Source organism: Curcuma longa, chromosome 2 (genome assembly GCF_044706935.1).
Source record: "Curcuma longa cultivar G26 ecotype Majalengka, Jawa Barat chromosome 2, ITB_CL_G26_1.1, whole genome shotgun sequence".
Lineage (NCBI taxonomy): Eukaryota > Viridiplantae > Streptophyta > Magnoliopsida > Zingiberales > Zingiberaceae > Curcuma > Curcuma longa.
The window spans coordinates 10,385,570-10,409,904 of NC_133862.1; the positions used below are offsets into that span (position 1 = coordinate 10,385,570).

Below are 24,335 nucleotides of genomic sequence, written 5' to 3' on the forward strand. Positions count from 1 at the left end.
TCAAATATCTGAAAATCAAATCCCAAATACGATAAATTAGAATGAATTTCTTTTATAAACGAGATAAATATCAAATAAAATAAAGAAATAAAACTTATCTAATTTATAATACTTATATTTGTAAACTATTTGCATGTTTTATTTGAAACGTTAAAGACGAGCAACATAACTTTCCTAAACAAAATGATAATGTAGTGCTATTATCAAGTCCTTATTCTGATTGATGATGAAAGCACAAGTCATTTATTAAAATGTAAAATAATAAAGAGTAAAAAATTCCAAGCCAATTTCACAAATTCCAAGCCTTGGAAAGGATTTTTAAAAACAACTGAGAAACAAAAATTGTTACCCGAGTACATATCAGAAATAGAAGCTATATCAAAAAGTTACAAGACGTGATTAGGACAACAAGAATCAAGAACCTAATTGAACATTACAACAAAATGAGAATAGATTACACACAAAAGAGATAATAATGATAATAATAAAAACTAAGCCTATGATAATGGAGAGAATGGGGGAACTACAAAACTGCAGCTGCAACACAATCCCCTTGAAACACTTGCTGCCGCATTCCTTCTGTTAACACAATGTCCATATTTTAGCTATTTTCCACTACTGTTTTCTATTTTTCTATACATCATGGATGATACCTACACCTATCAGGCGCCGTTTCTTCAAACAAGACTGCCTGCCGCCGCTATATACAGACTCGAGTCTAAAATAGATCAACGGGTGCCGCCAATGCAAGCTTCAGGAAGCAACAATCTTACCAGTAAGTGCTGCAATTTTATGCCTCCACTTTGTGTAGCCTGAATTCGGATACAGATATGTAATTCTTAGAATAAAGGTTTGACGTGTTGGTTTACAGGGTTTGGCTAATGCATTGTACATAGCAATGAGCTCCAACCTGTTGAATGGAAGCCGAAATAAGAATGAAACCAAACTTCACAACAACAACTGAACTTTTGAACTAAGCAACATAAAGATAAGTAATGAAAAGTTTCTGATCCTAAATTATAGGTCAAATTTCCAAAATCGAAATGTATTAATTACTGATATCATTAAATGAGCAATGGCATTTTTAAGCAATAAGATGAACAAAATTGTAAAAATTCTCACTCAACTTTATTCATGAATCAATACACCCTTTTATAATTACAATGGGATTCATAAATAAGGAAAGAATAACTAATCAAAGAAAGAAAGTTATTCTACCAAAAAATAAATTATTCTCAATCAAATCAATCTAATCTAATTGATTATATCCTATGTCCACCCATGATTTGATTGGCTCTCCATAAGGAAAGATATTTGATTATTTCCTAAAAAAATTTCAACATAATAACTTCAAAGTATTGAGAAGGCAGGATGGGTAGGTGGGACTTATGACACATCGACAGCAACATTCTGAACTAAGTTTACAATTATAACATGCCAAAGGGATTGGGGGTGGCCACATCATGTATTGAGTCAGGTTAAGGAAACAAATCTGACCCAGATCGGGCTGGGGTATAAAAAATGCAAATACATACCTTAAACTCAATTTTGATTTTATAGAGGAAAAAAATTACTTTTGGGGATTGGAACAAGCTGGGTTTCAAAGATTTTAGGTTTCTGGTTATTTTCACTTTTTTGGAGTTTTTGAAATTTCACAAACTTAAAGTTTCTTGCATTTCTGGCTTTTTTAGGATTTTGAGGTGATTATAATATTTCTCATATATTTGTATAATTAAATAAAAAATACAAACCAAACCTTAAACTCAATTTTCTTTTTTAAAGGGAAACAACCTACCTATTGGGATTCGGACTGGCTGGGTTTTAGAATTTTCAGGTTCCTGGGATTTTTGAGACTCAACTTTTGGGGGTTAAATTTTTTCCTAAAAATTTCAAATGTTAAAACTTCAAGTTTGTTGCATTTCCACATTCTTTAGGGGTTTTGGGTGATTATAATGTTTCATATATTTGATATATATGTGTGTATAATTAATAAAAAGCATCAAAACCAGTTCAGGTCAGATCTGTTGGGTCTTTAACATAAACCCAAAACTCTCTATCTCATTCCCCACATCTGATCTGATATGAAAGCCTGAAATTTTTTGGTAGGCTGAGTTCTGGTTTTAGGGTTGGGTCAGGTGTTTTGGTTACTAAGCATTCCAACTACAAGATTCAGAGTTGCCATGTTTTGAAGAAGTAAACCAAATATGAAGCAAAAAAAGCATGGAAAGAGTGGATAGAAGAAACTCTACCATCGATCCACATCCGAGCTACTTTGTGGCACACTCGACCTACTGGTAGGCTGGAGTCTCAATGGCACCAAAGCTAGTCAAGCGATACTGAAGCCTGGACACCATATCCGCAAAAGTAGCTGCCAGAAAGTGCTAAAACTATGCATCATAGAACCTCTAGAGTTATTGCTGCTTTTGTAAAGACAGACAGAATAAATGGTGCTTCTTCTCCAGGTTGTATAGTTGTGGGCACAATGGTGTATCCTTTTGAATAAGGTTCCAAGACCAATTCACATGAAACTTCTCTCGAGTTGACATAATCAGTACCACCAACTGACTCATGTAAGTAGATATTGTATGCAGCACGACGCCCACGAGTCTTGAGAATCCTCAGTCCGATATAAAACAATGAAGAATCATGACTAGACTGAAAGTTCCTGAAAGCATTACTCTTTCTGGAGAAGCTGGCGCCCTAACATAAATGTGACCATAACAATAAGAACAAGCCTAAATGCAGAATAAGGCTCGTGTACAAATGAGTAAAATGCATACCTGGGTGAGGGTGATAAACACATGAATCGGGAAAGATGCCTCTGGGCCAGTTGCTTTAAGCCTGAATTGAGGATTCTGATGCCATGACTCATAATCTTGGCAACCCCCTGCACTAAAACCATGCCACTGCCCATGTACAGAGTAGTGCATCTCTTGTGGATATATTCGGCAAACATATATAGACCGAAAATGAATCTGAAAGTCTTGCCAAGACATCCAAAATATCCCATCCTTTGACTATCAGACAAAGGAAAAAATTAGAAATTAATTTTTTGTACCATATGTTTATACTCATACAAGTGTAATCTATCTACTTATGAATCCTTAAAGAATCATCATGCAAAAGGGTTAAAAGGAAAGCATAATGGAAAGCAACCCATGATAGAGTGAGACAGAGAGGCACCTGAGGCACATGCTTGAGCTTGTGCTTCATCCGCTCTGTCCACTCAGGTGATGTGTCAGACCAAGGGCCATTCCATTCAACTTCATTAGCCCATGGATTTCGAACCTGAACAAGCTTATGGCCATCCACTTCTTTTACCTGGATGACCAATGTAGGAAAACAGTACAATTACAGTAAGTTTAATGTAGAAAAAGGAGACAATGTTGATCAGCCAGCGTACCTGCAATATGGAGTAAGCATGACCTTGCACAATTCCACTAGGCGAAACATGTACATCCGACCCTGATGGACTACCAGCACCCAGTAGAAATCCTTCCCTTATAAAATGCAACAACTGAGACCATAACCGTCCACTCGCAAGATCAATCTGTGCCTGCACACTTCTCATGTCTATCTCTTCACCAGCCCCTCCTGTAAGATCAACCAGTGCATCTTGGACAAGTCCACCTTCCAATGCCTCATAAGAACCATGAAGTTTGGCATACGCTTTCTCCAAAACAGAAACCCAGAGTTCATTCCGTTTCTTGCTAGTTGCAAATGCAGGCTTCCCAGGAGACTCACAAGGAATCCAATCATCCACTACAACAGGGACCCACTCACCCTACAACAAGTTCGGTTTTAGAAGTTAACAATGATCAAACAAAAAAAAGATAAAAGAAAGCATCAAAAGCATTAGCTACCAGACATGTATACAAGGGTCTAAACCTATCTTCATGAAGATTAGAACATAACGATACAGAAAATAGTAACCCTTAAGCCCCAAACAAATTCTACCCGATCCTCCAATAAAAATAGTAAAACATGCAGTTAAAACATAGAATTATTGTAATTATTTAAACTTTGAGGCAAACTCTAGAATGATTTAGCAGTCGTTAATTATCTAACGAGAAACTTCTTTCAGTATTAACCTAGATTTGCTCAAGGGACCTTAATTGATCAGACATAAGACAGAAATTGGAAGACAATGCTTGAAAAACAAAAGTAATAGGATGACTATTTATAGAAATCAATTTGGCATTAACCTTGGAAGAACAAGAATAGGGTATAATGTACCTAGACAACATAGAGTAAAAATATCCTTGATAAAGTTTTCACTAGTTTTTACATACAGGAAACCTATGAGTTAACATAAAAAATGGAAAAAATAATGGATTGTCTTACTAAATTCTGAAATACGAAATTCAGAATGTCAGTGGAGTGAGATTATTTAGATTGATGTGACTTCAGTTGTGACAAATATCATCTTGAATTATAAAAAATGATAGTTAAAACTCAAAATTTAAAATCCCACTTAAGCAAATAAAAAAAGAGAGAGCTGGAGTATAATTAAAGTATATGGTTAAGTTGGATCTATATGAACAATAATTTCTCATAAACTAACACTTATACACAAATATTGATAGGAAATAGTTTGCCTAGTATTGACTGAAAAGGTTTATCATCGCAGCCACATTTTTAATCAAACAGAATTTAGCAAATGTATCATTGTTACTGCTCATAAGGGTACAGCCTCAGAAAAATGCTACTGCATTCTGCACTATAATTAATGAAAGGTTGAGGGTGTGCACCTGAATACAAAACCGAACTGTATAAATCCCCACTTCATTATACTCTGGTGTTATTATTACTTCCGATAAACGAGACGTCTCTGTCAGAACAGCAACAGCACTTAAAAACCAGCAGTCACCTAATCTACCCTGCAAAATTAATTTTCAAAGTTTTTAAAAGTAATTCTCACATAAATTATTTTCTAAACTAGGTCACAAGAGGGATTCCTCTTGCAATTTATGATGAAAATTAAAGCCTAATAGTTTAAACAGAAGTCTCTTGATAATAACAGCTGATGGCCATACCTGACAAACATCTGAAGAATTTATAGAACCAGAAAATAAACACGGCCGAGAACTAACACAGCTTAATTCCACTATATCAGTCGGTCTCATCCATTCAGAAACAACCTGAGATCAAGAGTATATATTACTCACGAACAACACATAATGACAAGAAATTGTAAGCTGTTCGAACATACTAATATGTCTACTTGCCTGCAATTTTGGAGGAGGATTTACTGGATCCACATACAAAGAACGATCATCAGGTGGAAAATCCTGGTCAGTGAAATGTTTCTCCCCTTTAGCCAGAAGAGCTTCCTTCACAGCCATTTCAACAGATAGCATACGCTGATTTATTTCCTCTTGAGTTTCAAACCGAGGTTTCCTCAGTTTTCTCATAAGGATGTCCACATCAATTGTCACAGTTTCATATCCTGACCTTCTTTTCCTACCACTTGAATATTGACCATCCCAATCTACATCTTCCCTGTCATATAGATCTACTTCTGCTTCTTCACTTTCCCAGTCATCTACCTAATAATCATGTAAAGGCATGGGCAAAAGTATAAGTTCATAGATCCTATCTAACTTCTATAAATTGCATTTAAATAAGCATTAATTGGACACTATAAAATTGAGTCAACTCTTAGATGATTTACAATTACCCTGGCTCCAGATGAGATAAAAATGCATGATTTCCGATTAATATTTTACTTATATAATGTAGCAAATTTTTCTCAAAATGCACTTCTTAAGTTCAAAAAAAGCATTTAACATAAATCCTTAGAAACTAGCTGTCACCTAAGAAAGTCATAGAATGCATAGCTTAAGTTTAAAATACCATTTGACATAAACCCTGCTGCAGTATCCACCAATTGGACACTACAAAGTTGAGTCAACACTTTCATGATCTACAATTATCCTGGCTCTAGATGAGATAAAAAGCATTAATTCCAATTAATTGGGTACATATGTAGCAAACTTTTCACAGAATTGCATCTCTTAAGTTTAAAATACCATTTAGCATAAATCCTTAGAAAGTAGCCTTTACCTAAGGCAATATAAATATCAAGATATTTAAGATGAATGAATGAATAGAATAACAAAGTGCAGTATGTACTGAGAAGCAACAAACGGTGACTAATTCTCTTAGGCTAAGATGCGTTGCGAAGGAAGCAACACTGTATCAAAGAGATATACATGCAATCAAGTCAGTATCACTGTGTAAGTGCCTTCAAACGCATGTAAGAGCATGGCTGGAGATCCGAAGTACAGCAAAGGCCTAACAGAAACTATGATACAAGATATGAAAGAATTATCGATCCTTCTTGAAATGAAGTATTGTTTTAGCAGGTTACTAAAGTTTATTAGTGGTAATGAACAGATAAGCTTGCCAGCCACTTTCCATGCAAGCAGGAAAAAGATAAAATCCGGTCCTAAAAATAGATATGGAAATGATACTCTGAAGTTACAAGGCTCTTCACTAATCAAAAGTAACCGGAAAACTTAAGGGAATTACATCAATGAACTTCTATTTACACCCCACTGAAGAAGGGGCTGGAATGGATACAAAATTGCAATACGCAAGCGGGGCAGGAATGGAGAAAGATTATTATGTCCACTCCATTTTCTCCAGCATGGAATTTAATATAATTTATGTATATTTATGAGTTATCTCATGAATACTGTTGCCCACAACCAATCCGCCCTTAACGAGAAGCAGAATAGAGCAGGGAAGGAAAAGAAAAGATCATCTCATAACTCTTCTTGTCCCGCTGCATTGTCATCCTTAAATACATTGATAGAATTGAATATTTAAAGAAATATTTGAAAAACTAAAGATGTGTATAGAAAACGCTCAAAAAACAAAAGGAATCAAGGTCAATCATGAAAGCACAATGGATAAGAAGCCAATAGTAAAGTTTATAAGGTACATAATACTGTTTTAACATGACCAAAGAACATGAATTTAAAATCAATAGAATATTTAGTTATATACCCTTGAAGGTGAATCACCCAAGTTCCAGCCATCCTCAGGGAGATTGATCAAATCATATGCAGCAGCACTTGTGGCAGCATGGAGTGATGCAATCTCATCTTCAGTCAAGCACCTTCCCCATAAGAAAGCATCCATTATTTGCATCTTAGAATCTCCACCTTCACTGTCAGACCTTCCAAAAGCATCCAAATCTACAGGTGGCCTAATGCCAGCCCAAACACTCGTTCCTTCCTCCCATATGCAATTAGTCCCATGGAGGGGTAAGCCACTTTGATATCCATCATAACCTCCATCAATATAGGAGGTAGCCTCACCTAACTCAGCATCTAAAGTCACTGTCACAATATGCCACCTGTAGAAATTATAAGTTTGCATCAAGACCATGTATTTGACTGTATGCTAATACAAATAACCAAGAACTAAAATTACAACAAGTATCGAAGGTTATTTTATCATAATATCAAATACGATATTCAAAAAAGTACTGTGTTGCTTTGCTGATAGTGTATACCTTCCATCCGTGATGCAGGCAGAACCTATACTCCATTCTCTGGCAACAGTCGTCAACCTATCACCCTTGCTAACCAATCTGAGACCAACCTGTCCAGCCTCAATACCTTGCTCAGAACCAGCAACAAGAATTTCCCAACAGTACTTCTTCTCAAATTCAGTCCCCAATAGACAGACTGGACCAGACTCAGGCTGAATCATCACTGTTATAGAGAAGGTAACTTTTTGACTGTTACAAAGGCTTGGATTGATCTGTCCACAATGTCTACCTGAACTTCTAGGCTCATCATCGAGAATGCATACGGCACCAGGGATGCCAGTCTGAGAAAATAGCAAAAAACCACAGAATTGTAATTGCAGAGTTAAAAGATAAAAAAACAAAATTTTAGAAGATTTTCAAATCCCACCAAATGCACTTAGCATATAAAAACATGCCTATATAGCATCAAACAGGTCTGCCCGATTACGATCATAGTCAGAAACATATACGCCTGGTTAAGATTAGAGGTGCCAAAGAGATGCCAAGTTACTAAGCATGCTTATTAACGACTCAATAGGATTTTGTACCCACAACTTCCTCATACTGCCACCAGGTTTTGAAGAATAAGAACTACAGTAGTTTAAACCTTGAATACTTGAGTTAATACAAAGAGGAGAATTTGCCAACTGAATTTCGTCATTAACATGGTTTGTGAATTGGTAGCTTGTATCCACTAAACAATCCGTTGAATTAAAACTATTAACTACTTTTATGTAAGAGGTCTTGCCAAAAAGTTAACATGGTTTGCAAAAAATCCAAAATATGCTTCATATGACAATACCCTTTATATGCTTTGTAAGACATTTGCTAGTTATGTGCAGAAAATTTCACATCAAAAATAATAGTTGAAAAATGAAAAAGAAACCTGCTCTGCTCGGCGAGCCAACTCTGCAGTGCGAATGTGACAAGCGACGCTCGAGATTCGCTCCCTAGCAAAGGAATCTTCCAGAACAGAATCTCCTCCAACAGCACGTATTGCAGCAGCCATAGCTGCAGCCTCCCTGTTTCCAACATTAGGCATTGAAGCCAAAAGAGAGGCTTCAATTTCTTTCCACTTTCGCTCTTCCTTCTCCAACAACACTTTTCTCCTTTCTTTTCCTTTCCCCTCTTCTTCCCTTCTCTGCATCAAGATTTCCTCTTCCATCTCTTTTTCCCTTATGTAGCTGTCAAATTAACCATTTTTAAAACATGACAGTTGCTGCTATTAAATTAAAACTTGAAATAGCAATTAAAGAATCAGAGTCTTACCTCTCCTGAAGGTTTTCAAACTGCCTCCTGTCTTCAGGCATCCATTTCTTGATCTCTTTGGCACTTAAATCTGATAAGCCTATACTATCAAGGAAAAGCCTAAGACGGACTTCATCCTGGAACAAGATTTAAAATATTAACAAAGATAAACCTTAATGATGCCACTAGAACACTATGCTGATGCATTTGCTTACTTGTACTTGTTCAGCCTTAGTGGTCAACCCCATCAAGAGAAGCAAATAACCACCAAATTTGTCCCACATATACACCCACTCAGTATCAATTGCTTCTTCAAGTGCTAAAATCCGTGCATGTGCACACATTTTTCTCTTATAGTCTGCATCATTCAGAGACTCACAACAATATGTTAGGCCATTTTTGGTTCCACAAAGGAATAAACCAGCAGCAACTTCTTCATTTCTGAGACGATCTCTCAGCTTCATGACATCAGCTCGCGGAAGCACAAAGTTTCCAGCTCTATCCCGCATAACTGTAGGATCTCCAATTAAAAGAGCAGCTGAACTGGCAGATCTTTGAGGTGCTGAATAAGTGCCAGCTAATGCATTTCGTGTCTGCATACCAACCAAATTAAACGAAGACATGTAGCATTTTTAGATTTGAATACTTCATATAATTCAAATATTATCAGCAAACATTGAATTTACATAAACTAATGTATACTATTATAATTATTTCCCAAAACATTAAATAATCTCTCAAATTACAAGTTTTTACAAAAAAAAAAAAAAAACCCTCATCCCTAAAATCATTTGGGCTCAAATGAGGTAAAATAGTAGGATTAATAACTCAGCAAAAAAAAATTTACATGGACAATGAGTAGAATATGAATATAAAGAGTATGTCAATTATATTAATACTACTGAAAAAATTATTAATAGCATTTAAAAAGTGCAAAATAAGATTTTCTCTATGAATAATGTAAGTTTTAATATTGAAAACAATTGACTTATTTGTAACAAATTCAAAATGTATTTAAAAAGTAATTGTGCAATTAAATCACAATAACAATATACAAAGCATGTTTTAATTGAGATAAAATAAAGAGAATATTAAATGTAAGGATTAAACATGTCTACGCATGGATAACTATGATCATTAAAAAAAATTAATAGGATAGAGTCACATGAATAACTGAAAATAAAAAAATTGCTAGAAGTTACCAAGGTTGTTTATGTCATTCAATAGTTGCCAATCATCTTGACACTGGCATGGGTTAATAGAATGATAAAGACACATGCCCAATTAATTAGAACAACACATGGATGCCTTCAGTTGGCCAGATTTTGAAGCATAAAAGCATACTTGCAACAAAGTAGGAAGTCAAGCTATGCACAGAAATTTTACTATCTATTATAATTAGTATTTAGCATGCAGAGATAATATAACAAGTGCTTAGCATTTCCAATGTTAGAATGCTAAGAGATCATCAATCAAGCGGCATATATCAAGGGGAAAAGGGAAAGCACAGAATAGGAGTCCAATATTTATAACAACTGTATCAAAATAGATTAACATTATAACATGTTCCACATACTAATGTAAAATACTGAAGGCACAAAAGAAATCCCTAGAAAGTTACTAAATCACAGATGAAATGCAACAAACAGGGAAAAACATAATCAAGCAAGTGCCTAGTGATGGATACTTCTGCAAAGATATTAGTGCCTATTTGCAATGCACAGGACAAATGAAGTGGAACCTGGGGAGATTTAACAGTACAGCATTGATATATATACACACACACCAGAAGAGTGTGTGTGTATGCTTGTGTCCAAAAGTCCACAGTAAAAGTGTGTGTGTGTGTGTAGAGAGAGAGAGAGAGAGTTTATAATGAAAATCAGGAAAAGAAAAAAAACCTACTAGTTGTAGCCCAATAAATACACAAGAATGCTTACATATAATTAAGACATAAAAAATCAAATCCCAAAGACACTTCCTGATATGACTTCTGTTAAAGATATGATCAGAAGCATTACGCACCAAGTTGTTATAAAGGCCCAATTTCATGATCATGGCTCAAAATCCCACTTCAACTGACAGTATTGGATTGAACCATCGATTGCAGTAAAAGATCAGATGGGAGATGAATAACGCATGACAGAAGAATAGGGGGATAATCAAGAACTAAAACTTCTAACGAGCACTCCAATACATGCCATATCGCAAATTTATAGATAATCATTCATGTTGAAAATATGTGCTGACAGAAAATTCCCACTAATTCATAGATTTATGTTTGACATACCTTAAATCCCAAAATTCCTAAAAAATTAAAAGTAGAATTTCTATGAACTAAGGATTTCCTTTTTTCTCAACGTCTAATATGTGGTATGCTACGCAAATGCAAAGGCTATAATCATCACCATTTGAATAGCTACCTAGGAGGGCCTCTGGAACTTGACTATTTAAATTTTGAATGTTATGGACAATTCAGTCTTAAATTTCCACACACCAAATGGAGCTTACAAACTTGGAACACATAGAAGTTTGACAATCCGAATTAAATGAAAAGATAATCAGTGTGGAAATCACTGGTTGAGATCTCAACGGGCGTTAAGGAAAGTTCATGCTGAAGTACCACACTTCTATGAATAAAGCAAAAGCTGTGTGAAGCCAAAAGAGAGAGAGAGAGAGAGAAGAGAGAGAGAGAGAGAGAAACTTGGTAGTCCAAGAAACTACAAGGTACTGCATAACAGTTAATTAAGATTATAGGCTTACCTTGGTGGAAGCACGTGCTATTGCTTGCACAATGGTGTCCTTGCTAAGACAACGCACAGCATCCTCCATCATCTGGGCATGAATGTGTTCATTAGCAAGACAAACTAAAGGCCTTCAAATTAAGCCAAACAGAAAAAATTCTTGGGCAGATATTCATATTAGTGTTGATTAGGAATGTACCAACCTTACATGTCAAGCTAGAGCGAGATACAGTGAAACCAAAGGCAACAACAAGAGTAACAGCTGATGTGGCCGCACCAGCAAAAGGAGGATATACTTTCAGGCTAGCAATCACACCCCATCCCTCAATTGCCAAAACAACACCATACAGAACAAGAATGGCATGACTGAAGCATAATGAATTTCAAAAGCAACACAAAAATTAATCAGTCAACCATGAACAATATAAACTAATCCCACAGGAGCAGAAAAGGAGAAAAACCTAAAAAAAAAACTAAGCCCAATTTCCATAAAATGAAAATAATTAACATTAAAAAGAAGGTTCAAAACCAACCTAACATTTTTAGCACAATCAGCATGAGCATCATAAACATAAACAGGCAAAACCCTAGGTGAATATACAACAATTGGCGGTGAAAGAAGTACCTGAGAAAAAAATTTAAAAAGGAACAATCAGTGTCATTAATTAATTATTGAAAGAAATAAACCTAAAGAAAATAAATCAGGAACCCAGCATATGATATTTGACAAAACAACTTTCAACAAATAAAAAATTGCAGTTTTTGAAGGGCACACTTACAGTCAATGCCCTCCCTGCAAGCAGAAAGAGAAAAGAGAAGTATCCAACAGATGCACCAACAAAAGGTTTTCCTAAATGAAGTTAAAATTTAAGTTGTAATCCAAAATGAGAAATTGATTCCAATACAAAAAATAAATGATAGAAATATTGGTGGTACACACCTTCAAAAAGACCCAAAAGGAATGCAGACAGTGCCAGAAGAAATGCAAGAAAGCAAACAAACAACATTTGAGTCCTTGTAAGATAGAAATTATTCGATGCCCAATAGTGAATCACACCAATTGCAAGAAGGATAAGAAGTACAACTAAAAGGAAAGCTACTCCAACCTGTCAAATGAAACAAAGAAATCCATAAGAATATTCAATGGTAATGCTACCGCAAAGTAAAACAAAATCTCTACACAGGAAACAATAGAACAACACTCACAGTCCATGGTGTTACCATAACTGTCAGAGCTGATACAGCACCAAGTAATAACATAAAGCCAATGCAAATGAAGGCATAAACTCCTCGAGAGAGTTTCCAATCATCATCTTTCCTGCAAACAAAATGTCTGAAGTTTCAGTCTTCAGGACATCTAAAGACTCAGCTATGAAATTGTAGTCAATATTTTCCTTACCATTTATACAAACCAGTGAATAGACATAAAAAGGCAGGGATGCAAAACAATGGAAGTAGGGCAGCAAGAAAATCAGTCTTCATTGGAATTCTATCATCTCGAGAACTCAACACCCCCCAATATGATGTGCCACAAAAAGCAACAAGAACAACTAGAAAAAAAATGGGAACTTTTATTATGATGAACTAAAATGATGTCATCATCTAAAGCAACCTATATATGCCACAGCAGTGTAGAAGCATCATGCAATTCAAAACTTACCAGTGAAAAAACCAAGACATATAGCAGATGAGAATGAGAAACGATATGTTGCAAACCATGCCACAATGGGCATTCCAGCAGTAAATACTAGTGTGATTGCTGAAGCTAGAGCCCAACCCAAGTACATAGAAGTTGTGTAAGGAGAGTATGTGCTGTATTGGTTCGTGTTCCAACCCTTGTAGCCTAAATCATCTAAGGGCTTGGCAGATATGATTGCACCAAGGGCAACAACTGATCCCATAAATATGAATAGACTGCCTGCAAATATAATGGCCTAAACAAACAAAACAGACATAAGATAAGAACCGAGTAGATGATCTTAATAAATAAATTACATCTACCTAAAATGTAAATGATAATTTTACTACAAGGAGGAATGGTACTTGGTGTCGAGAACTGAAACATAAACATTTTAGTTGTTTAAGCAAGAACACCATAGTTTTGAGTTTTTACTAATCCATCTGATACAGTTAGCATCATAGTTGTCAAAATCAGGAAACAAAAAAAGAGACATTGGTCATATTGGATTGATGGAATCGGTATAAATAGTATACTTTTAAGAATATAAATATAATTATCATAAATAAAGACACCATTACTTCCAATATAAATGAATAAATGATAAGTTTTCATTATTTTTATTGATAGTTATTAAATATTAGATGATAAATAATTGATGGCATTATGATTGACAACATTAATCACGTAATGAAGTAAAGATTAATAATGTATTTTTTATCAATTAATAGTTAATTAACCTTATATTATTTATAATTATTTCAATATCCTCGAGAGAGTTTCCAATCATCATCTTTCCTGAAAACAGGTGTTCAAAGTTTCAGTCTCCAGTACATCTGAAGGCTCAGCTACAAAATTATAGTCAATATTTTGCTTACCATTTATACAAACCAGTGAACAGACACAAAAAGGCAGGGATGCAAACCAATGGAAGTAGGGCAGCAAGAAAATCAGCCTTCATTGGAATTCTATCATCTCGAGAAACTCAACACCCCCCAATATGATGTGCCACAAAAGGCAACAAGAACAACTACAAGAAAAGCAGAAACTTTAATTGCAAAATTTCACTAAAAATGATCTAGTTATATAATTGCATTGTCTATAGCATACTAGATATGCCACAGAAGTATACAAGCATCATGTGATCAAAACTCACCAGTGAAAAAACCAAGACATATAGCAGATGAGAATGAGAAACGATATGTTGCAAACCATGCCACAATGGGCATTCCAGCAGTAAATACTAAAGCGATTGCTGAAGCTAGAGCCCAACCCAAGTACATAGAGGTTGTGTAAGGAGAGTAGATGCTGTTTTGATTTGTGTTCCAACCTTTGTAACCTAAATCATCTAAGGGCTTTGCAGATATGATTGCACCAAGAGCTGCAACTGATCCCATAAATATGCATAGACTGCCAGCAAGCATAATGGCCTAAAAACAAAACATCCATAAGACAAGAACCAAGCAGATGATCTTAATAAAAAAAAGTTTAACTTTGATCTACCTGAACTGTAAAGAATAATTTGACAGCAACGAGGAGTGGTACTTGGTGTCAATAACTGAAAGATAAACATTATGGTTGTCTAACTAAGAAAAGGTTGGTTTGGATTTTTACTAATCCTTCTGATACAGTCAGCATCATAGTTGTCGAAATCAGCGAGCTTTCTAAAAATTTAGATATCACTGTATAAGTATAAATAAAATAGTTCTAATATACTAATGATAATTTATGATAATTAATGACATCATTACTTCCGATAATAAATAATTTAATAATTTTTATTGTTTTTTATTAATTATTCTTAAATACTAGTTTATAAATAATTGATGATGTTATTACTTGCAACATTAATCAAGTATAGGAGTAATGATTAATTATATATTTTTACAATTAATATTAAATTAATTTTATTATTATTTATAATTATTTCAATATCATTATGTTGATTATTATTTGGAATAGTCATTGAATATGAATAATATTAACATTGATTAATTATTAGTATTATCAATGGGATTTTTACTCCCTAACTGTTCGAGTTTGCCCCTACTAGTAATGAATTTGTTTAGTAATATAACAGAATTGATCATTTATTAATTATTAATTAATAGTTAATACATACTATTTATTACCTAATATGATAATGAAAGCTCGCTACATATGTACACATTGTTAGCCACTAATCTTGAAATTAATGTGATAGCAAATATAATTTACCTTCTGTACCATATTACCAAATAAATTACTGCAACATACTATTAATTATTAGCATGAACCAAGATTCAAAATCTCGAACTGTGCATGAGTTTCGGCCTTTGATTGGAACAACACTATTTCGGTATCGTTTCGACGTTCCAATGCATAATGCCAGTGGCGAATAAGAGGTTGAAGGAGGAAAGAGTTGCAACAGAAGAAGGAAACGTTATCATAATAAATTATTAATTTATCATTGAAGCTTCCTCAATGCCTACCAAAATCCTAATTACTGAAAGAAGCAGAATATCTTCCTTATTGACCTCATGTTCCCTTTTCTCAAATCAGAACAACCAGATAGTTTCATTTGATAATTTGGATCTCCTCATCCTCCTCTGAGATGCAATCCAACTGCAGCTTCTCTCAACAGTTTAGTGGCTGTGACAAGATCAGGAGAGACGATGCCCTAGCAGTGAATCCTGTTGATTGAAACTGACTGTGGAGACTTGTTCCTCACCTAAGTTCTTCTCCTGTTCTTCGAATTTCTGAAGGCATTGAACCAAGATCTCAGGCAATTTTGGAAAAAAAAAAAAAACACTGATTACTCTCAAATCTCATCCAATTCAATTGATATACAACTGCATCTGTGTAAATTCCAATAGTATCTTCATACTTTCAACGACGTTGGAGAACGTATCTGAGGTATTAGCCAAAATCAGATTGACACTTGACGATTTGCATAATGCTAACCACATGTATTTATTATGAGAACCACCAGTGGTTCAGTTAACTTCTAAAATAAATCTATATGAGAGTTTTCGAACAACCAACTTACCATATTATTTAATAATAGTACACTAAATGGTGTGCAGTATTCACATGTATCCCATAGTAATTTAAGATTTTTGCTCTATCTTACATTGGCACATGCGAAGTGCTCATTTCCCTTTACATGCAAAATAATCAGTTTTAAATGCTTTGCAAGCAACCTTAACTGGTGAAAAGACTAAATAAGTATGCCTGCAGAGTTTAGGATTGTAAAGCAACAGGAGTGGAGTTAAAAATGGAAGTGAGATGATGCAGAAAATACACAGTATGGACAGATATCACAGCATCACAAAACAGCTAAGGTTGGTCTTAAAAGAACACTATCAGCAGATCTTAATCCATGAAATCTTAGTATTTAATGGCATCGAGGAATCTAGTTGGCATCAGATGGATCAGTCATCGAGATGTTATACCTAAATTTGATACATGTAAATCAATTAATTGAAGATAAAAGAAGATTGTAAGGATAACCTCATACTCATGTGCCATTATAAAAACTGATGAAGCATAGTGGTACATGACAGATTCAAAGTTTACAAGGAACAATTCTGACCTCCTTCCTAGAGGACTGATGTCTGTTTCCATGACTTTCATGCCCTCCTGATATCCAGAAACAGTAACCATTATGCATCCAAATTGGGAGGGCAACAGAAAGACTTGCCACCATGAGTGGGAATGTCAGAGCTAATCCCAATATTAGAGATGATTTGCTGCAATTTTATACAAAAATTAGGAAAAGTGGTTATAAAATTAGCAATGAGCAAGACAAGGATGACATTCATTTCAGAAAAGTAAAGCACATAAATGCATACATGTAAAAGCAATAAGTTAAAGAAAAAGCAAGGAAAAGAAATTTTCAAAGAAAAGTAGAAATGAAAACAATAATAAGCAACTTAGAATAGTAGTCCAAATCAACAAGACTAGGACATATGAAATACAATGACTATTGCTCTATATTCAAGTATATTGTCCATAACAGAACTATTAGTAATAATCAGGAAAAAGTTGTTTCATGCAAAGACTTCCATGCAGAAAAGAAAGTGATGAAAGTGGAAGCTCTATATGGCATGAGTCAAGCACGATATTTCAGAGGAAAAAAAAAACAGTTTGGATAATTTGCCTAGTCAAACATTATTTCATTCTAATTTTTTTATAAAAATGCTTTGATTTATATATCATGAAGAGTTTGGAAATTGTGTACAAAAGAATTTGGACATTGTTTGTCCCATAGTTTAAAATCTCATACGTGCTGTGCAGTATAGTCAAAATGTATCGTTTCAATAAATTCCTGAAACTTGATACTACTCTATCCTATGTCATTGTGTCAATCATGTTGATAAATTTCATGTCATGCCAATGTCGTTCGACGGCCCTTAACATGCTACAAAGTGAACATGGTTATTAAATTTTTTTAGCTTGTGTTTGTATAACAGAATGTCAAAATTGTATCATTCTATATGGGGCACAAAGTCCAAATTTAGTTATATAGTTGTGTTCTCTTAATTCTTTTCTTCATCTCCTTCATTTGTTCCCCCTCCAATTTGCCACCAGCAGTGTACGTGGGAACACAAGCATGCTATCAAAACAGTATTGTTCAATCAAAACTGAAACTCCAGCACAATTCAAAATTTTGAACCTTGGTTTGTCCAAAACCTCACTAGTTATGTTGGCATAAAATTGATTGGCGTTATCATACAAGTGGCTATATGCATAATCCTTTTATTACACAACTAATCTAGCCTTCCCTTATCACCACTACCTTCACCATAAATTTACTTTCCAAGTGTTATCCACTGAACAAATAGTAATTAGAAATCCACAGAAGATCATCATGGATAATAGTTAGACACCAACATCCAACTATAATTTCATATTTCAAATACAACTATCACTTACACATGGATTAAAGGACAAATATCTAGGATTATTAAGGCAAAAAATGTAAGAAGGCATTGCAAACATAAACTTAGATACCTTAGGAAAGAGAGAAGCAAACCTACACACGTAGTCAAGAGCCATGCAATGAAACCATACTGAAGAAGGGAAAGGATATGTCAGCAAGGAGCTAACAAAACAATAAAAAAAACTAGAAGAAAAATACTCTTGTCAACATGTATGCCAACTTCATAATTAGGGAAAACAAAAGGCACATTTTATAGAATGAATAAACAGAATATAAATTTTTGCGCATTAAATTCAGAAGAGCCATAAAGGATCAATTGCAACTAACAAATTAAAGTAACAACAGAATGAATGAATAAACAACATGCAATACAAAGTAAAATTATAAAAAACATAAGAACCAAGATCGATGTAGGGAAAAGCTAATAAGAGAGAAAAATATATGATGCCTTCAGAAATATTCCAGTCCACAATGTAAGAATATTGTTATTTGTAATACTAATAGCACAGACCCAAAATATTGATCCGGTTATATGAATATGATCATTAACTGCTATCTGCTAAATAAACTACATGGAAAAAAAGGTACACGACGTATTCTCCCAAAAAGGGTAAAAGACAAATTTGATACAAAACAATATGTGCAGTTATTGGTAGAATCAAGGAAAATACACTTTTTCCTAGTATACCTTGCGAGGCCTAGATGTCATGGCCATCCCTTCTGCATGTAGAGACCACAGGAATGCCATGATTGAACAGACAGCTGGTGACAGAAGCAGAACAGAGAAACCAAACTCAAACTGTAGATAAAAGAAAACAAATAATTTTAAAACAAGAAAGTATGGAACTGGAGAGTTTACAATCACATTTAAGCTGCTATTCAAGGCTTGGCATATACAAAATCACCTGTTCATGTGTAGCATTAATTACTTTAACAGGCTTGGGTCGGAAAACTGACACGAGCACTGTCTCTGCAATGAAAACCAAAGTAAGAAAGATCCACGCACGTTCAGCAGTACCAGCTATTTGATGCAGCATGAACCTAGAAAACCTGAGCCACTTTTCTAATCCCTTCTGTCTAAGTTCTTCAGACAAGGATATTTGATTTGGGACAGTACTGTCCAGTCTACCAGAATCTGGGACAGCAACATCTGTAGCATCTTGATGCTCTCTGCCTGCATCTAAACTACTTCTCTGCAACAAGGATAGAAGCCTAGGATCAAGCCCTCTCTCCTTCAACATGAAGGTGAAATTTGGATCAAGACCTTTATCTTGAAGAAGACTAGCCAATTCATGGTCTGAAAGCCCAATTTTTCTTTTCAAAATAGACGTAACCCTTGGATCATTCAGCCTGTCCTGTAAAAGTAGTGCAATATTCACATCCAAACCAGAGTGATTTCCGGATGGAGCACCTGATCCACTTGATCCACAGCCTTGGCTTTCTAGACCACTGCTAGAACAAGCAATAAGGGAACTATTGTGATCAAGATGTCTATCAGTAGTTCTGACCCCTTCAGAATCATGTACAACAGACCGGCACGAATTGCTACGTAATCCTAAGCTTGCACTCCCATTATCTACATTCTTGTCACAATTAGCATCTTCTTGGCAACTGCGAGAACGACCAAAAAGCATATTTTTCCTGTTGTAGCCACTAACAGAAAGATGGTTATTTCCACAAATATCCTCCACAGAACTAGATTGATTACCTGCTTCAACACTACTACTACTACGTTTCATACTTGATCCACAACCTTCAGAAGAACTCGAGGAACTATTTTGTCCATTGTGTCGGAATCCTTCTCTAAGCCGTAATACAGTACTTCTTAAAGCAACTCTCCTTTCAAACAATGGGTCGGAGACAAACAATCGACGAGAAACAGCTGCACCCAAAAGGACAGATGCTACAAAAGCATAACTTATGCAATGACCCAGGTACCTGCAGGATGGATTGCTTATAAAAAGGATGGAATAAATCCCAGTATATTAGGAAAAGAGACCAAGGAAACAAAGGTACCAGTAATGCACTCCGAAGCAGATAAGGAATATTCTGGATATTCCAGCAACAGTCAATGCTAGTATGCGACTTCTAACTATCTCAAATGCAAACAAGCAAACACCCATATTCCAATCTACCACAGAAAGAGATAATTAATGAAGCTCAATGATTGTGTCCGTAAGACAACAAACAAAGGGGACAGAACCATGAAGACAAAGACAAACACTAACAAACATTTACCAAGAACAAGAACAGCAACTGAAGTTACTGCCCCTAGCCAACGAGCTTCCTTTGCTGTCAACCCATACAAAACAGTGTATACTACAAGAACAACCAATGAACCAATATACAGAAGTCCTAAATGTAAAGCCCTGCACAAAAACATTCACTGGGAAGAATGAAAATGTGAAATCAATGAACTTCATATCCAACAGAATTGAAGAAATAGCAATATCGACATCATATATAAGCTAACAAATGAACTTACCTGCTAGATTTACGCATGTACAACTCATTTGGATCTGGTGGTTCAGTTAAACAAGCAACAGCTCCAACTTCAATACAATCAGAATATGCAAATTTGTATGATCTCTGTACATATTCATCAACATCCAACCCATTTCCTTAACAGAATAAGTAATTGTTAGAATGCATAAGATCAATTATGAAAACAAGCTGACAGCACATAAAGAAGCTAGATGAATATTGAAAAATGGCAATTCTATAGTTTCCAAGTTTATATTACTCATCCATATGAGAAGGAAGAAAGCATAACTATGAGAGATAGAAGGAAACAGCAAGCGTTACCATTAAAGACAATTCTGCAAATAAAGAGGATATTGATTGCTAGTGCAATTACAGAAACACCAAAGAAGAAGCCAGATGGTGAATATTGCTCAGAGGCACTCACACCAGCAGTAACATAGACAGCACAGAGCTCATAGGCACTAAGTAATGCGACAGCCAGACTAAGAAGATAAGCAGCTCCCCCTGCAAGGAAGAATTCAGGGCTGGTGAACCAAATAGAGACAATATATCAATCATCATTTATTGAGTGAAATGAGGTTATCTTAAAATCGTTAACATATATGGGACCTGAAATCCCAAGTTACACCAATGTTAGACATTGGTCACCATTCACACTGGAACCCCCATATAGACAAGTGCATCCATCCCTTTTCAATCAAGTAAACTCATTAATGCCACATTGAACATCAATATTAGTTTAGGCAACATATAGCAGATAATTGATTAACTAGATGAGGAGTTTAATCTAAAATAAGATGAACATTTTATCCACAGCTTCTCCTCGTCATCCTCCTCAAGTTATGTTTGTCCCAACTATTTGGGACCGGCTACGTGAATCTTATACTTTTATCGAGCTCTATGTAATGTTATATCATTAGTAACATCTGAATGAATTATATCATAATTCATTGCACTATTAACGTTTTCCTTTGTCTCTCTACGCTTTATATCTTCCAATCTAATTCATCCAACTCTTCTAACTATAGAATTTGTCTTTGAACATATCCATCCTATCTCAATCTATTTTCTCTTATTTTACAATCTACTGAAGCTATAAATAATTTTCTCAGATATTAATATTTTTTCGTGCATCCATCATTCTCTCTACTACAGTACATGTATGATATATATGAAATGATTATCATCAATTCGTAAGTGTCTATATTGATTAGTAAAAAAAACAAACAAGTAGATGAATTAAAAAATTAAACTAATTCAAACACAAGTAGTAAAAAATATATGAATAATCATATGAACTAAAAGGAAAAGAAAACAACATAAAGCAGGCAAGATATAATTGAGCTCTATGTAAGCTATATAAGGGCATCCAATCTAAGAAATCATCAATCCAATGAGAAATATCAAAATACGAATTTCACATATTCAAGCAATGTTTGTGATAAAGTTAGCATATATGGGTGCTGGAGAATAACAAATCATAATATGCTAACACCAAAGAATACATACTTAAACTTTGTGATTGTGTCCGCCACCAAAGCATTATAGAATAGAATGCCAATAAAAGAGCCATGCCAGCCATTATTACAGCCAAACCAATTATATTGCGTCTCAGAAGTCCAATAATTATGCCTCCCCATGTTATTAGTAGAACAATAGGAGAAAGAACAATAGCCCATGCAATTAGTGATAGAAGGCGAGAAATCACGCTTTGTTGATGTCCTTGTATAATATCAGGCCATTTTCTTGCATATATCCAACTAACAATTATAGTTCAGAGGGAGAAAATTATTCAACATAAGCAATGAATATTACAATAAAGCAGGATAATGCAGCAGTGTAAGAAACTACATGTCATGAACCAAGAAAACCATGATAAAACAAAGATTATGGTAAACACATTAACATCAAAGAAATTTTCCAAGAAAATTATTACAGAAGCCACATATGTTTAATTTGAGCAATATTAAGTAAACTAGTCAACAAGGAAAAAAAACTAATCATTGACGGAGATTAAAAAAATAAAGCAAACAACAGATTTGAAAAGAAAAAAAAAAGTTAGCAGTCATATGCTAGCAATGCATATTCATCCCAAAAACTTATTGTTTCTCAAGGTTTGGTGGCCCATAATTGACTTGCCAGGCCAGAAAACCACATCTCCAAACTAGGCTTACAGGCAGTTTCTCTTGCCTTAGGAAATCTCATCTACAAATACCCAAAACAAGATGGCCAGCCTACATAAATAATTCACCATATCTATCCCATACTTCACAAAGAGTTAAGGCTTACAGATATCCTATCCTGGAGACAAGAAGTATGAGCTTAAAAATACTGCAGCATAGTTGGCAAAATCAGCTCTTTGCTTGACACACTAATCTGTAACTACAATTTGAATTCTAATCACAAACAAAAAGATTATGGTGAAGAGCAATAGTGAATGGTAAGTAGCCCGTGTTCATTTTAAAATGCCTACCAGGGTGAATGAAAATAAGCTGGACCAACAACAAATTTAAATTATTATAGATACACAAATTAAAATGATTGAACAATTATGCTTGCCATGTACAAGGGAAATAGTCTAAATTTAAAAGGATTCAGAGTGACACCTAATGCGTACAAGGCATCACATTAATCTAATTTTAGAAATTTCTTTTTTTCAAGTAAGCAAAAAGATAAGAAGCTTTCTAGAGTAACAGAAATGCATTGCCATTCCTATGCTCCATAAATTGTCTTTGTCGCACCCAAGCTAAAAAATGTAATGTTCAGATCCATCATTAAAATCATAAATAGAGAAACAAAACATTGAATGACAACTAACTACGGCAAGATTATACCAAAAAATATTATAAAACGGATGGTTAAATGACTAGAAAATGTGCTAGGCACATCATAATCATTCATTAACCAATTAAAAACAGGACATTGGATTATGGTGCGAGTTGAACCAACCGGCTGACTCTATGAAGCATTATGATGATAGCACAAACATAATAACTATCCTAGTTATGCATCACTCCGCAAGCTAGCCTGACTCGTAAGCACCACGTGAAAAGTTAATAGAAAACCTGTATATCCTCCACGGCCTCCAATTTACAGACCAGAGAATCCAGAAACTGAGAGGGCTTAAGACACAGAAGAGAGCACCGCAGATGGCACATGCCAGCGCAACCTGATGCTCCTCATCTCCCTCCATGCCTTCTTCTCCCACCACCCAGTTTCCAGTCACACCATGGAAACAGGAGTAGATGCCTACAGCAAAAGAAACTAACAGGTGAATTTCCGCACCGAACCACTTAAATGCAAGAAAAACACTAATCCGACCGAGCAACACAAAAGGCACAAATGCCACACTCTCCCCATTCCAATCCTTCTCACGATCCGAAATAAATTCTGGAACAATGGCTCCGCGAATGTCCAAAAACTGCAGAGAATATCAGAAGGACACGCGGAAGCCGACCGAGTAAAAAGGATCCTACATCAAATTCTCGGGACATAGAACAACGAGACGAACCTTGATCTGCAAACGGAACCCTAAATGAGGCAGCGGAATTTGGCGGGCAAAGATGCGACGCGGAAACGAGGGGAGAGGTACCTTTGGCTCTTGCAAGCGAGAGCGAGATTTTCGCTCGACGGAGGCGCCGGAGTCCGAATCCGAGCGAGGAGGCCGGCGAGATGCGACAGATTTTTTGCCTCCGCTCGAGAAAACCCTCGAAATCG

General features: G+C 35.2%; 1 protein-coding gene across 1 annotated transcript; it reads right to left on the reverse strand.

Moving 5' to 3' along the window:
• Positions 1-393: 393 nt before the first annotated feature.
• LOC141817614 (calpain-type cysteine protease ADL1-like) lies at positions 394-24,236 on the reverse strand. Its single transcript, XM_074705265.1, has 32 exons — positions 24,130-24,236; positions 23,684-23,867; positions 22,128-22,378; positions 20,940-21,122; positions 20,620-20,755; positions 20,373-20,503; positions 20,151-20,265; positions 19,040-20,072; positions 18,823-18,933; positions 18,206-18,264; positions 16,785-16,941; positions 13,193-13,466; positions 12,932-13,082; positions 12,739-12,850; positions 12,473-12,638; positions 12,312-12,382; positions 12,066-12,157; positions 11,736-11,898; positions 11,552-11,623; positions 9,007-9,384; positions 8,813-8,928; positions 8,430-8,727; positions 7,526-7,845; positions 7,015-7,366; positions 5,229-5,549; positions 5,037-5,141; positions 4,752-4,880; positions 3,404-3,784; positions 3,184-3,321; positions 2,781-3,017; positions 2,250-2,700; positions 394-910 (listed from the first exon to the last, which is right to left on the reverse strand). The coding sequence occupies exons 2-31, from the start codon at positions 23,809-23,811 to the stop codon at positions 2,395-2,397; spliced, it is 6,486 nt and encodes a 2,161-aa protein (XP_074561366.1). The 5' UTR covers positions 23,812-23,867; positions 24,130-24,236; the 3' UTR covers positions 394-910; positions 2,250-2,394.
• Between the last annotated feature and the right edge of the window lie 99 nt (positions 24,237-24,335).